Genomic DNA, 14,833 nt, shown 5'->3' with positions numbered 1-14,833 from the left:
TGCCTGTAAGCAAAAACTGGTGGGATCATAAAATAGAGAAAGTCATAGAAAATGATAAAATTAAGCTGCTCTGGGACTTCAGAATTCAAACAGACAAGCACCTGCAACATAACATCCCAGACTTAACAATTGTCGATAAGAAAGACAAAAAAGTCTGGATAGTGGACGTGGCAGTGCCTGGAGACGAGAAAGAACTGGAGAAGATAACAAAACACAAAGACCTACAAATAGAAATAGAAAGACTGTGGCAAAAGCAAGTAAGGGTAGTACCGATAGTAATAGGCTCCTTGGGTGCAATCCCAAAACAACTGGAGCACCACTTGAACACCATTGGTATTGACAAATTCGCTATTAGTCAATTGCAAAAGGCGGCCTTACTAGGAACTGCTTCCATGCTGCGATGATATCTATAAATCCATCAAACATCCACATCTGCCTATCCCAGGTCCTGGGTAAGGACTCCATAGGTAGACAAAATGCCAAATCCAGTCTGAACATCTGGCTGATTGTGCGATGATCCATAATAATAATAATAACAACAAAGTTAGAAGGAACCTTGGAGGTCATCTAGTCCAACCCCCTGCTCAGGCAGGAAGCCCTATCATTTCAGACAAATGGCTGTCCAATCTCTTCTTTAAAACTTCCAGTATTGGAGCATTCACAGCTTCTGGAGACAGGTTGTTCCACTAGGTTAATTGTTCTGTCAGGAAGTTTCTCCTTAGTTCTAGGTTGTTTCTCTCCTTGATTAGTTTCCATCTGTTGCTTCTTGTCCTGCCTTCAGGCGCTTTGGAGAATAGCTTGACTCCCTCTTCTTTGTGGCAGCCCCTGAGATATTGGAACATGCTATCATGTTATATATGTTTTAGCCTCCAGTCCCCTAATCATCTTTGTTGCCCTTCTCTGTACTCTTTCTAGAGTCTCAACATCTTTTTTACATTGTGGTGACCAAAACTGTATGCAGTATTCCAAGCGTGGCCTTACCAAGGCATTGTAAAGTGGTATTAATACTTCACGTGATCTTGATTCTATCCCTCTGTTAATGCAGCCTAGCACTGTGTTGGCTTTTTTGGCAGCTGCAGCACACTGCTGGCTCATATTTAAGTGATTGTCCACTAGGACTCTGAGATCTCTCTCACAGTTACTACTATTGAGCAAGGTACTCTCTATACTATACCTGTACGTTTAGTTTTTCTTGCTTAAATGTACTGTAGAATCTTACTTTTTTCACCACTGAATCTCATTTCGTTAGTTAGTGCCCAGTGTTCAAGTCTGTCCAGATACTCTGTATCTTAAGCCTGTCTTCTGAAGTGTTGGCTATTCTTGTCAGCTTGGTATCATCTGCAAATTTGATGAGTTCCCCATTTATCCCCCCGTCCAAATCGTTGAGGAAGATGTTGAAGAGCACTGGGCCTAGAACAGAGACCTGGGGCACCCCACTATAGACTTCCTTCCATGTAGAAGCAGTTCCATTGAGGACCACACACTGAGTATGGCTAGTCAGGCATCTACAAATCCATCTGGTGATGCTGTCTAATCCACATTTTTCTATCTTATCAAGTAGTAGGTTGTGATCTATTTTATCAAATGCTTACTGAAGTCCAAAGAAATTATATCCACAGCATTCCTCTGATCCACTAATTTTGTCACTTGGTCGAAGAATGCAATAAGATTTGTCTGGCATGATCTGTTTTCGACAAACCCATGTGGGCTTTCAGTAATGACTTTGTTTGCCTCTAGGTGTTCGTTGATTCGTTGTTTGATTATCTTTTCCAGAATCTTCCCAGGTATTGAGATCAGGCTGACAGGTGTGTAATTTCCTGGATCCATTTTTTTTTCCTTTTTTGAATATAGGAACTAAATCAGCTCTTTTCCAGTCCTCTGGTAATTCCCCAGTGCTCCAGGATCTTTGAAAGATATAGTTCAGTAGTTCTGAGACCACATCTGCCAGTTCCTTGAGATCCTTGGAGTGTAATCCATCTGGTCCTGGTGATCTGAACTCGTCTACGCTGGACAGGTGCTCACTCTTTCCCCCTTTTTTCTATAAAGCTTTATCTTATTTATACCAGTGAGGCTGATCTATCTACCAAAAGCAGAGGATTGATTTCTATAGTCCCACTGCCAGTAAAATGCAGATTGTGGAAGTCCTCTCTCTCCCCCTTGTGGGGATTGGGATAGATGGTGGTAGCAGTAACTAGCAAATCATTTCACCAAGGCAGAAGTATGACTGGGGTGTGTAGATGCAGAGTGTTTCTGAGAAAAAACAGAAGCTGGAGACCTCCAGCCTTTCACACTCTAGACTCAGCCCTGCTTTTACAACCAACTCTGCTTTGCATCTAGTCTAATTCACCATTTTATTAGCAAACGATCTCAGGACTTCTCTACAGATATAACAGTCATAATTGTTGGAATCACAGTAATAACTGACCTATTTTAAAAATAAACCATTAAAAAACCCATTTTGTGGGCCTGCAGTTCTGTGTAAAACTCACACAAAAGTCTTAGCCACCATTCACATAAGATTTCTATAACAATAATTTCCTTGCAAGTATTCACAATAGCATTCAACCATAACTTTAGCGCTAAAACTAATTATACTCTCCTAATGGTAAGAATGCAGTAAAAGTGCTACACTCAATTTGCCAGCAAATTTGGAAAACTCAACAGTGGCCACAGGATTGGAAAAGGTCAGTTTACATTCCAATTCCAAAGAAAGGCAATGCCAAAGAATGTTCAAACTATCGCACCATTGCACTCATTTCACATGCTAGTAAAGTTATGCTTAAAATCCTACAAGCTAGACTCCAGCAGTATGTGGATCGAGAACTACCAGAAGTACAGGCAGGATTTCGAAGAGGCAGAGGAACTAGAGATCAAATTGCCAACATACGCTGGATCATGGAGAAAGCTAGGGAGTTCCAGAAAAACATCTACTTCTGCTTCATTGACTATGCAAAAGCCTTTGATTGTGTGGATCACAACAAATTGTGGCAAGTTCTTAAAGAGATGGGAATACCAGACCATCTTATTTGTCTCTTGAGAAACCTATATGCGGGTCAAGAAGCAACAGTGAGAACTGGACACGGAACCACTGATCGGTTCAAAATTGGACAAGGAGTCCGGCAAGGCTGTATACTGTCGCCCTGCCTATTTAACTTACATGCAGAGCACATCATGAGAAAAGCAGGGCTAGATGAAACAAAAGTTGGAATTAAGATTGCTGGGAGAAATATCAATAACCTAAGATATGCAGATGATACCATCTAATGGCAGAAAGTGAAGAGGAACTAAAGAGCCTCTTGATGCGGGTGAAGAAGGAGAGTGCAAAAGTTGGCTTGAAACTCAACATTAAGAAAACCAAAATCATGGCATCCGGCCCTCTCAATTCCTGGCAAATAGATGGGGAAGAAATGGAGGTAGTGACAGATTTTATTTTTCTGGGCTCCAAGATCACCTCAGATGGGGACTGAAGCCAAGAAATTAAAAGACGTTTGCTCCTGGGGAGGAAAGCTATGGCAAATCTAGACAGCATACTAAAAAGCAGAGACATCACCCTGCCAACAAAGTGCGTATAGTCCAGGCCATGGTTTTCCCAGTTGCAATGTATGGCTTTGAAAGTTGGACCATAAGAAAGGCTGAGCGCCAAAGAATTGAGGCCTTTGAACTATGGTGCTGTTGAAGACTCCTACGAGTCCCTTGGACTGCAAGGCATTCAAACCGGTCAGTCCTAGAAGAGATCAACCCCAACTGCTCTTTAGAAGGCCAGATCCTGAAGTTGAAACTCAAATACTTTGGCCACCTAATGAGAAGGAAGAACTCGCTGGAGAAGGGCCTAATGCTGGGAAAGATTGAGGGCAATAGAAGAAAGGGACGACAGAGAATGAGATGGCTGGATGGAGTCACTGAAGCAGTAGGTGTGAACTTAAATGGACTCCAGAAAATGGTAGAGGACAGGAAGACCTGGAGGAACGTTGTCCATGGGGTCGCGATGGGTCGGACACAACTTCGCAATTAACAACAATTAACAATAACAATAGTAAGAAGTTTACAAAAATCTAAATATCAATTATAGTAAAATGTTCAAGATTAGAACTAGCCCATAAAATGTATGAAAATATTTTAAGCCTATAACCTATACTGGCAGGTATAATCAAAGTTGCTAGAGAGCTTTATAAAAAAACTGTTGGGACATACATCTGCCTCAGTTGTGTGCAATGTGTGACGTATTCCTAAAGCACTGAATCTCAAATTAGTATTTTTTCAATTTAATAAAAATCTAAAGCATATTGCCCAAAGCCATGAGTCTGAACACTAAATCAAAAATCAGTATATTTTATTTTAGATGAAAAACATGTGAAACACATCATTATGAATGTCATGTCTTCTGCACTCAAATATTTTAAACTAGATCTTCTTCCATTTGAACTTATTCTGCCCATGAAGGATGGGCAGGACTAGAAGGGGAAAATGTAATTCAGAATATATGTGGGTGCAAATGCTGTCCTGTCTGAAGTATTTTAAACCAAAGTTGTCTTTTCCCAAGATTATGCAGTAGTTCCTCAACAAGGCTCTATGAGTCTTGAAGAACTGCTATTAAATGTTCTTGAGAAGCTGTTCATGCATGTCCACATAAAACTCCAAATTTATTTTTTGTTTTAAACTTGGATTTCTGTACAGGTCTGCTACCTATATTTTTGCAGATTTTTTTTCTCCCAACTGAAGTAATTAAGTTATTAACTCTTTAACATTCCATAGTTTCACATAATCAATAAAATAGAAATAAGATAGGGGTCTTTTTTGGCCTTAATGTACAATATCAGTAACATAAGAAGCTCTCCAAATTCTAAAATTTACTTCAGAGATATTCCTTCAAACTTATTCACCTCTAGGAAGAATAAATTATGACTGATGGAAGTCCCATTTTATGGAATCTCTCTTCATAACTAGATAAGAGATACATCAATAATTGTGTCTTTCCAACAAGAATGCATTATTCTCTAAGTGACCAATTCCTTGAGTGCCTTAGTAAGTATTCCTTGAGTGTGTAGTAAGTATTTGATTTTTTTTAAACAGTATTACTTCTTTGTTAGACTTTCAGTCTTTCATTCAGAAGTTCAGCAAGGAACATGTAGCATTTCCTCTTTCAAGTTTTCCCAACTACCCTGTGAAGTAGGATTAAGCTCAGAGTGTCTGCCCCAAATTCACCCAATGAGAGTCTGAGGCTGAGAACAACTTACAAACTAGGTCTTCCCACTGGAAGTCCAATGCTCCATCACTACACTGCCCTGGCTTTTTTATTGTTTGCAGAAGATATTGTTTGTTATAACCCAATTAAGAACTTCTTTAAACAAAGAAGCAAGTAACAGAAGTTGAAAACAAATATAATTATCTGTGTAAAAATGAATTAAAAACCAACAATTTACCTTGGACAACAACCTGACTCCCAGGTACAAAGAACTGTTGGGTGCCATCAGGTGTTTGAGCTGCATATTGCACAATTGTGGCACCAGGTTGAGGAGCTCCTGAATTTGTCATGGTTAATGTTTGTAATCCTTGAACACCATCAGATGCTGGATTAGAGATCTGGATTGTTCCACCTTGGGCTATAGCAACTTAAGCAAAAATAAATACTACATAAGATATTCGCAACAGAGATGAAAACCCTTTAAGTTAATTACTCCCAAAGAGTGTTTAAGGGTTAGGATGATATGAATTACCAATGCCCAGCATGAAACTGGATACAAACACATAAACCAGTCTCCAAAACTGACTCAGAATGCCTATTATTTGAGGCAACACAAATAATTTTTCACAACCTTTTGCAATTAGATTTCATTTTAAATAAATTGAGCACTGAATTCATAGAAATTTTGAAAATCACTGACAGGAAGGAGGAAGGGAGACTATTTAGATTCACCTTCCATATTGTTCAACATCTTGAAGATCCTCCTGATATTTACAGCAAATATTCTAGGGAGGAGTTTCCTTACATCTTACTTTTTTTGTTTGTTTGTTTTAACTCACTGTTTATTAATATATGCTCCATTTAAAACTATGGAGCAAGTACTAATTTTTCTTCTGCTAAGTTGTACAGGAAGATCTCAACCTGCGAACATTCACTTATGACCATTCATGGTTATGATAGCATTGGAAAAAAAGTGACTTGCAACTGGTCTCTGCAATAAAAAATGGAATGCTTTGCAACTACCATATATTTGCAACAGTTACGGTGCCCCGAGGCCATTTAATTGTCATTTGCAACCTTCCCAACCAGCTTCCAACAAGCAAAGACAACTGGAGATGGAAGCTGTAACAAGATTCACTTAATGAGTATGTGATTCACTTAACTGCAATGATTTGTTTAAAAATTGGAGAAAAAAAAGTTGTAAAATCAGGTGTTATTCACTTAATAACTGTCTCCCTGTCTCAAAGTTCCAATCCCGGTTATGGTCATAAATTGAGGAATACCTTGTATCATGAAATTATGATAGGAAACACTGAGTTTCTGGTGATAAAGGGACACTCTAGAGACATTCACAGAAAGAACTGACAGCCAAAAACATGATGTAAAAACTAGGTAGTTTTTCCAAATTCCATTTAATTGCATAATTATTATATCCTAGAATAGGTTATTATAGTTCAGCAGTAGGCAAACTTGCCATGCTTGGCAACCTTAAAATGTGTGGATGTCTACTCCCAGAATACCCCAGCCAGTATGAATTCTGCAAGTTCATACCTCTTAAAGTTGCCATGTTTGAAAAACACAGGCCTATAGCCTGTTTGGGATTACATCTTAACCACAAATAAAAGGCTGTCGAAAATGTGTCTTTATTGGAGATATTTACACAAATATGTCATATGTTCCATAGCCTCTGATTAAAAGTTCTAAAACTAAATGCATGAAGAAACATCAGTAAAAGATGAAAAAAACCCACATAGGAATACTATCTAACAGGGACATTTCTATTTAAGTTATAACCTATCTACGAGTTTATTAAAATAAATCGTAACAAGGAAAGCTGCATCCTGGTTCCAGACCTTATAAGACGTTTTCTTTTAATCTTTTTTCCTGCTATCATTTGTTGCTTAATTTTATTACTTTTCAAAATTGTAATTTCCCTTTTAAGAACAACAGATTATTAAACAGGCAGCCTAATATTGCAGAAGACCTACTGTACTGCCCGGTGCTAGTCTGATAAAGGCTGGTTGGCACGGCCATGGCAGGGATTCCAGAGGCTGCTCCTTCTTCCTCTGGTTTTCCTTCTTCAATCTTAGCAACGCCAGGTGCATCAGAAGAAAGCTCATTCAGAATTTTTCTGCCAGGAATAAATAAATGTTTAAAGAAATATTTTTAAAGATGTTGACCTATGCCATAATGAGTGAAATAGCATAAATAAACATAAAAACTTTTATATTACCGATACGAAGGCCTCCTTGAAAGTATCTCCCTCCGCTTCTGAGAATCAATTACCACCTCTGTTTCGGTAGATTCATCTGTATTTGTAGCTGGTGCTACCTAATTTTTTAAAAATAATCATTTTAGGTATTAAATCTTATGGCCCTTTACATGCAAACAAAAATTTAGTAAGCTGGAATTCTAGAAAGTTTCTTACAATAGTCGGCAATTTCCACTGTATGGAATCCTGATTTCTATTGTAAGATCTAATGTTAATACTCTATTTCATGGAATTTTATTTATTTATTCCATTTCTATCCCACTGCAATATAAGCAACTTTTGATTACTATGACACTATTTTGTAAATTTAAGAGTCTTAAAAAGTACAAACAAATGCAGCAGTTTTGAAGAATTTATTCAAAAATTGAATGTATGTTGACTTGTTTCAAATCTCATTCACAGTTCTGTCCATGCTACTACTTCTACATTCTTGCTATGTTAATAAGGAGCCATTCCACCTATTATATGAACTGTTATCAATTTTTCTATACACATACACACACACACACACAGAGAGACGCCCTGAAGGAAAGAAATGGCAGTGACAACCAAATGGAATGGAGGGAGGGGGAGGAAAAAAAGGAAACTATAGAAAGCAAAGAAAGAGAGAGGGAGATAAAACATAGTCAACAAAGTCAGGAAGTTTTAGAAGTTAAATTTGGAAGTAGATGAGTAAACAGGCCTGATTAATGCATCATGCTCACGCACACAAACACAAACTAGTTTGGTTTTGACTCAGGGTCAAAAACAAACCAATCCCATGAAAGAAACCATTGTTATCAATTGTATCAACAATGGTACAATTCAGAACAACAAAACCAATGAATAATCCACATTTTGACTTACTATGTCAAAACCTGACTGTAAGCATCTAACCAAAACAGCAGGGTTATTAATGGGTAGGCATGAAAGAGGATTACAAAAGAAGCTACAAATTCAAAATTACATTAATTCCAGAATCCAATGGTAATTGCTAGAGATTTTCTTAAGGAGGAGAAATTAAAAGAGCACTCAGGATAACAAATTACAGGTAGTCCTTGACCAGTGATTGTAATGGAATTATGGCCAAAAGTATTTGATAGCCATTAAAGGCAGGGCCCGTGCAATACCCTCACCCAATGATCACCCTCCTCCCATGCAGCTGAGTAGATTTGCAAGCAGTAGGCTTGGGGGAAGTAAACTGAGCTGCAGGCTTGCAAGCGCTCAGAAAAGCAAATTTCTCCATCCCTAGCCCATGTTCCTCTGTTCCAGAAGGGAGCACTATTTTGGAGTAGCCACAATTCACTGTGGCCTCTATGAAAATGGTAGTTACTCTGGAGGACAAGAGCATGTTGCCTACAGACACTGAGCGATAGAACTGCTGCTTCCCCAACCTGAACTCCAGAACTTCCAAAAGGAGATCTACGGTAAAAGATGAGTGATTTGTCGCAGGGATGGGAAAGAGTATGTGGGAAGTAGGCCCAAGGCTTGTGGGGACTCTAAGGGATTTCAAAACCAAATCCTAAGTAGCTTTTGGGGAGGCAACCATTTGTAAGTCAAGGACTACCTATATAAAACAAGAACAATTTTAGTTAAAACATTGTTTTTTCTTATCATTCTCTTCTCTCTATAGATCCCTATCCATCTCTCTGTCCTCCAACTATTTCTCTCTCATTTTTGCTATTCTCATCACACATAAGTTCTATTTATATCCTAGTCTCTGGAATTCATAATTTAACTGTGATTTAATATTAGCAATAGTAGCAATCCCTGACTACACTGAAGAATGCATGTGAGATTTGGTGTCGTAAGTCAAGACTACTGGCAGACAAATGACCAAGGGATACTATGAAGTGATAAAATGTTGACATCAAAAAGTACTTACTACAGTATTTACTGACTGTCCTTCAGATACTGAACATCTGCCCTGAACCAGAAGAACTGAAACATGTTTTATAAAAAAAAGCAAAACTGCATACTTTTTGACACTCTCATCAATATCTATATGAACACATTGTTTCCTGTAATTTGTTCAATTAGATATGGATTAATTTAAAATATTAATAAAATCTGTCTATATAGGAAATTAGGAAAAAGGCAACTACCTAACACTCTCTTCTGATTTGCATTAGTCATATTTTTTTAAAAAGGAACTTGAAACATGTTATCAATTAGGAGGCATGCAAAATGTTTTGAATATCTCCATTCTAAATTCAAAACATATTATACTGTATATATCTATTATATACATCTATTCCCCAAAATCTAACCACCTCTGTTTTTAGAAACCTTTTACAGAAAAGAGAAACACAACACCCCAATTTTCCTAACACAGAGGACTACATACAATTACTGGGTTTCTGCCTTCAAACCTATTTTACTTACAAAGACACTATATATGAGCAAGTAAAAGGCACACCCATGGGGTTACCCATCTCAAGCATCATTGCTGAAGCGATATTACAAGATCTGGAATGTGTGGTAATGACTGATTACCAACCCAGCTTTTGGGTTAGGTACATTGATGACACCTTTGTGGTCATTAAGCGATGTGACACCACCAAATTTTTACAGAAACTAAATTCGGTCCATCCAGACATTCAATTTACAGCAGAAGAAGAGAATAACCTTACCCTTACCCTTCCTGGATGTGTTGGTCCATCGCCTCCCAGATGGCAACCTATCATCCACTGTCTATCGTAAAACCACTCACACCGATAGAATTCTTCACTATCAAAGCAATCATCCCATATCACATAAAGTCAGTTGTATAAGAATATTATTCAAAAGAATCAAGACCCACTGCATCACAGAAACAGCAAAATCTAAAGGCAAAGGATATCTCCTCCGCATATGCAAACAAAATGATTACCTACGTTTCATCAGACGTTGCTGCAAAGATAGGATTCAATCCACAATTCTCCAACTACTACAACTGGGGCAACAATCCTGTATATCAATGGAGTCTCAGAAGCAACTGCCAGGATTCTTGCCCCATACAACATCAACATCGCACACAAACCCAACCAAACATTATGTTGCAAGCTGATGCGACCCAAAGAACCATTTCCAACCAGTGATTTGTCCTCTATTGTATACAAAATCAACTGCAACACATGCCAAAGTAACTACATTGGAGAAACATCAAAAAGACTTAAAACTAGAATACACGAGCATATTCTAGCAGTAAAAAGACAAGAACAACGCTCCCAAGTCTGGACCCATATAGCTGAACATGGCCACACTTTCAACTTTAAAGGAGCAAAAGTCATTGCTCAAGATTCCACCAAAGCAGATCATCTTTTAAAAGAAGCTTGGTTTTCTGACTGTCATTCTATTAACAGACACATCGACCTACTACCACTTTACCAAACCCTAAAAAGACATTTACAACAAGGACAAAGTACCTAAACACTTCAATTCAACCAACAACAACACAAAAACACCACCCCACCCACATACCAAATCCCAAACCAACACGACATCCTTTCATCAAACATAAAGAACTCTAACATAACCACGACAACTCACACAACCAACACACCACCTTATGATATTCTCACACACAGAAACAACAATACCTCTGACCACAACATCCATGACACAAACATACAAAACACAAATCCCACAACCTCACAAGACACTCACACACAACAAACACACACACAAACATACACACACAACACCTAAATAACAATAGAATATTAAGACCAAGACCAAAACTGACCCCTGCAATAAAACATGACTTATCACATTCAATGGAATAAGCTATTGCAGCCCAATTCCAAAATCCCACAAAACCACCCACAACTGACAAACACAACAAACAACCACACACAAACATTCCAAACAATTATACCCAACAAGACATAAACACTCAGCAACCTTGCACTAAAGAAACTATACAATCGAAAAGACTGACTCCTATAACAGTGAAGATTTCACAGCGTCCAAAAAAAGGGGGAGCGAGGGCTGGCAAACCACTTACATGCCCCACGAGGGCATCTGCTTTCTCTCCCTGCAGATCCAGTCCCACAGCACCTGCACGCAAGAGGGCGAGACGAACATCCAAGCTGCATTTCATGGAAGGAATCCAGCCAGCACAAGACTTCATGTGGAGCCCTGAGAACCTCGTGCCAAACAGCTGATAGGCGCGAAGGAGCTTATGTACCTAACAGCTGATAGGCACGACTTTTGAATCTCGGCGGGAGATTGACTGCTGTATACTTGCTGTTATTAATGTGATTTTGTGAACAAGCTTCTTAAGCACGCTATGTACACATGTGAGGTGGTCTCCCATGGAGAATGAGACACGCACGCAGCAGGTATCTCGGGATGGGAGCCCAGAGCTGACTCCAGCACCCTCTTTTATTGTTACTAAGGTTTTTACATCACACAGCGTAATCAAAAGACATATATAGGGGTGGTTACAATGTATCAAATAACAGACACTTTCCAGATGCAAGGCTACTGCAGGTGTTCTTATCAGAGTCTGTCCAAATGGTTGATGAATGCATCCTGTGTCTAGAGTGGTCCGTTTGTTATCTCAAGGACCTTGTGGGAGATGTCCATGGGCATTTGTGCAATTAATCCCACATCTCCTCCTTTTCTGTTTTTTCTTTAATGTTACTCACTTCCAGTTCCAGAAGGGATCTTGATTCACTGATTAAGGCGTCCTTCCTAGTGGAGGGCGTAACATTTTTGCACATTTGCAGGAGGGAGGGAATACATTGAATGCAACAACATAGCAATACAAATAATATCAAAATGGTTACTATAATAGAAATCAAAGATCGTAGCCAGGATCCATCCGGTAGCCAGGACCAAAGGGCACCCCAGATATCCACGGTGCCTGATCCATCGCTGCGTAAGGGATTATTTTGGAGCAAAGATTCCATTTTCCTGGCTGTAGCAGAAATATTAGGTTGAAAATCATGTATATATATACATACAACAATGAGAATGAATTAAAGCACATACACTGCCTTTTGCTGCTAAAATAATATCTAAAGCATTCCGATTTTGCAAAACTACTTCCCTTATTTCCCCCATTTCTTGATTAATCATTTTAATGCTGTTGATTGTTTCATTAAACATATGAACAGTCCAATTGTTAAGCAAATGAAGGTCCCTATAGTTCATGGCAACTCCTAGATTGGGTAGAATCCCTCTGCTGATTTGAGTCTCTAAACTACCATCCAATGTTAGGGGTGGATCCGAGGAACCAGTATCACATTTGTTCCGCAGGCGTCCATCAGGGAGATGAGGCAAGGCATATACAGCAGGAGTCAAAAGGCCCAGTGTACAGGTGCCTTTCCAATCCTTAGGCACCTGGCGATAGGCTCTTCGGCCACATAGTAGCCACATATCGGGTAACTCATAATAACCCTGGTGAGACTCATTAGCAAATGTTATTATGGATTCCATGTCAAGGCAAGCCATGTAGGTACTGATGTTTGTCCATTGATTGCTTTGATAAGTGTCATTTATCTTAGTAAGGTTGCTTTTGATGGATTTGCATTTCTTTGCTGAATTCCATATAATAACTTGTTGACAATTACTATAAGTTCCCAAATAAATGGCAGTACAAAATCTGGCAGGTTCCATTATATGAGCACCCACAGCATATGTCATATTCAATGTCTCTGTAGTTATGCTCCACAGCTGCTTCCATCCTGTTTCATTGAACGGGATGGCATGGAAAATAAGGCCACCACGACTGTCACCAGGAATTTGCATGCAAATCCAACAGTTCGTGACGTTACGTGTAAGAGCAATGCGCCTGGCATCCCGTACAAAAGCATTAAAATCCCACAGTCCCTGATCCTCATATGCCTGGCTGAGGTGGTGTACGTTGAGCCATATAAGGACGAACACAACGAGCTGGAGTCCAAATGATCTCGCCATGGTCGTCTATTGCAGCATAGCCTCGACCCCAAGTAATGAGGGAGGCAGGCCCTTTCCAGGTGGGATCAGGCAAACGTCGATAGTATACCTGGGGGCGTGAAGAATCTGTGGGAGAAGCAGAAAAATGCCTGCTTGCGGCAGTTGAGCCAGGGGTGCCAGAAACATTCAAAAAGTTTAAGGTAAAAAGTACAAGATTAAGAGTGTTTTGTATCCCAGGCAAGCCGGGGGTATTTTCCCCTTTCTTTTTTGCATGCATGTCTAGAGCCTTTTTTACGGTCTGATTGGCTCGTTCCACGATCGCTTGACCAGTGGAGTTATATGGAATGCCAAATTTATGAACAATAGACCAGCGAGAGCAAAACTGCGCAAAGGAGGTGCTGGTATAAGCAGGAGCGTTATCAGTCTTAATTTCTTTTGGATTGCCCAGGGTAGAAAAAGTACGAATACAATGATTAATAACATGTTTAGCAGACTCACCCCTTTGAGGGGTGGCCATAATAAAACCTGAATAGGTGTCAATGGAAACATGCAAATATTTCCAGGGGGCAAATGGCAAATATTGTGTAACATCCATTTGCCAAAGTTGACAGCTCTGCGTCCCTCTTGGGTTGACCCCTTGAGGAACAGAGTGTGCTTGGAGGCTGCAGGTGGGACATTGTTGTATGATAGCTGCAGCCTCCGTAGCTGTTAAAGAAAATTGTTTCATTAAAGCCTTCTTATTTTGATGAAAATATGAATGGCTGTCCCATGGGGTTATGGGAGATAAAACAAGGACAGAAACATCCTGGTGAGTCGAGGCGGCTGAAGCGGCAGCATCCGCCTTGGCATTGTCTTCGGAGATAATACTAGGGAAAGGTTGGTGATTTCTAATATGAGCAGGAAAGAAAACAAGTAGAGCGGGAATGAAGAAGGGATTGGAGTGTGAGAAATAGACTGAGGAGAGAGTCATCCAGTGAGGGTGACACATATGAATCAGATAAAGAGGTGAGAACTTTATATATATAAAGACTATCTAAAATAAGATTAAAAGGTTCAGAAGAAAAAGTTTGTAAGGCCAGAATTGTAGCGGCAAGTTCAGCATGCTGAGCAGAAGTTTGAGGAGGAGTAATTTTTGTGTGCCATTGTTCCCCCTCCTTCCATACACATGAACCATAAGTCTTGCTGCCATCAACATACAGGGTGACAGCGTTAGGAATGGGAGAAGAGGAAATGGGAGAATGCAGAGAAATTGAAACATTATTAAGGAGTTGGAAGCGAGGGTCAGAGGGAATATGACAGGAAACAGATCCTGCCCAGTCAGCAAGAGAAAGCTGCAATACATCTGAAGAGTATAATTGAAGCAAGTGCCTTGGGGTTGATTCCCCTTTTGGACTGCAGCTGCAAGAGTGTCCATTTGAAAAGCATTGGTTCCCACAATGCGACAGGCTTTAAGAAAATCTGCTAAGGTGGCCGTGGGAGTGGAAACAATTGGTTTAAGAATGGACTGGCAGTCT

The 14,833-nt window shown here is 39.5% G+C and overlaps 1 protein-coding gene across 9 annotated transcripts in view; it reads right to left on the bottom strand.

Annotated features, from left to right (window-relative positions):
• Window positions 1-14,833, bottom strand: part of CREM (cAMP responsive element modulator) — a 51,581-nt gene that overhangs the window by 15,134 nt on the left and 21,614 nt on the right. For all 9 annotated transcript variants that reach the window (XM_039338581.1, XM_039338584.1, XM_039338582.1 and 6 more), the window contains 3 exons: window positions 7,416-7,513; window positions 7,171-7,313; window positions 5,421-5,609 (listed from right to left, as the gene is read on the bottom strand). In XM_039338581.1, coding sequence (XP_039194515.1) covers window positions 5,421-5,609; window positions 7,171-7,313; window positions 7,416-7,513 — 430 coding nt within the window. The remainder of the gene's footprint in view (window positions 1-5,420; window positions 5,610-7,170; window positions 7,314-7,415; window positions 7,514-14,833) is intronic.

The sequence above is a fragment of the Crotalus tigris genome, unplaced genomic scaffold (genome assembly GCF_016545835.1).
Source record: "Crotalus tigris isolate CLP2741 ecotype Arizona unplaced genomic scaffold, ASM1654583v1 scf7180000017710.2780689, whole genome shotgun sequence".
NCBI lineage: Eukaryota > Metazoa > Chordata > Lepidosauria > Squamata > Viperidae > Crotalus > Crotalus tigris.
This window is presented reverse-complemented; position numbering and strand designations above follow the sequence as displayed.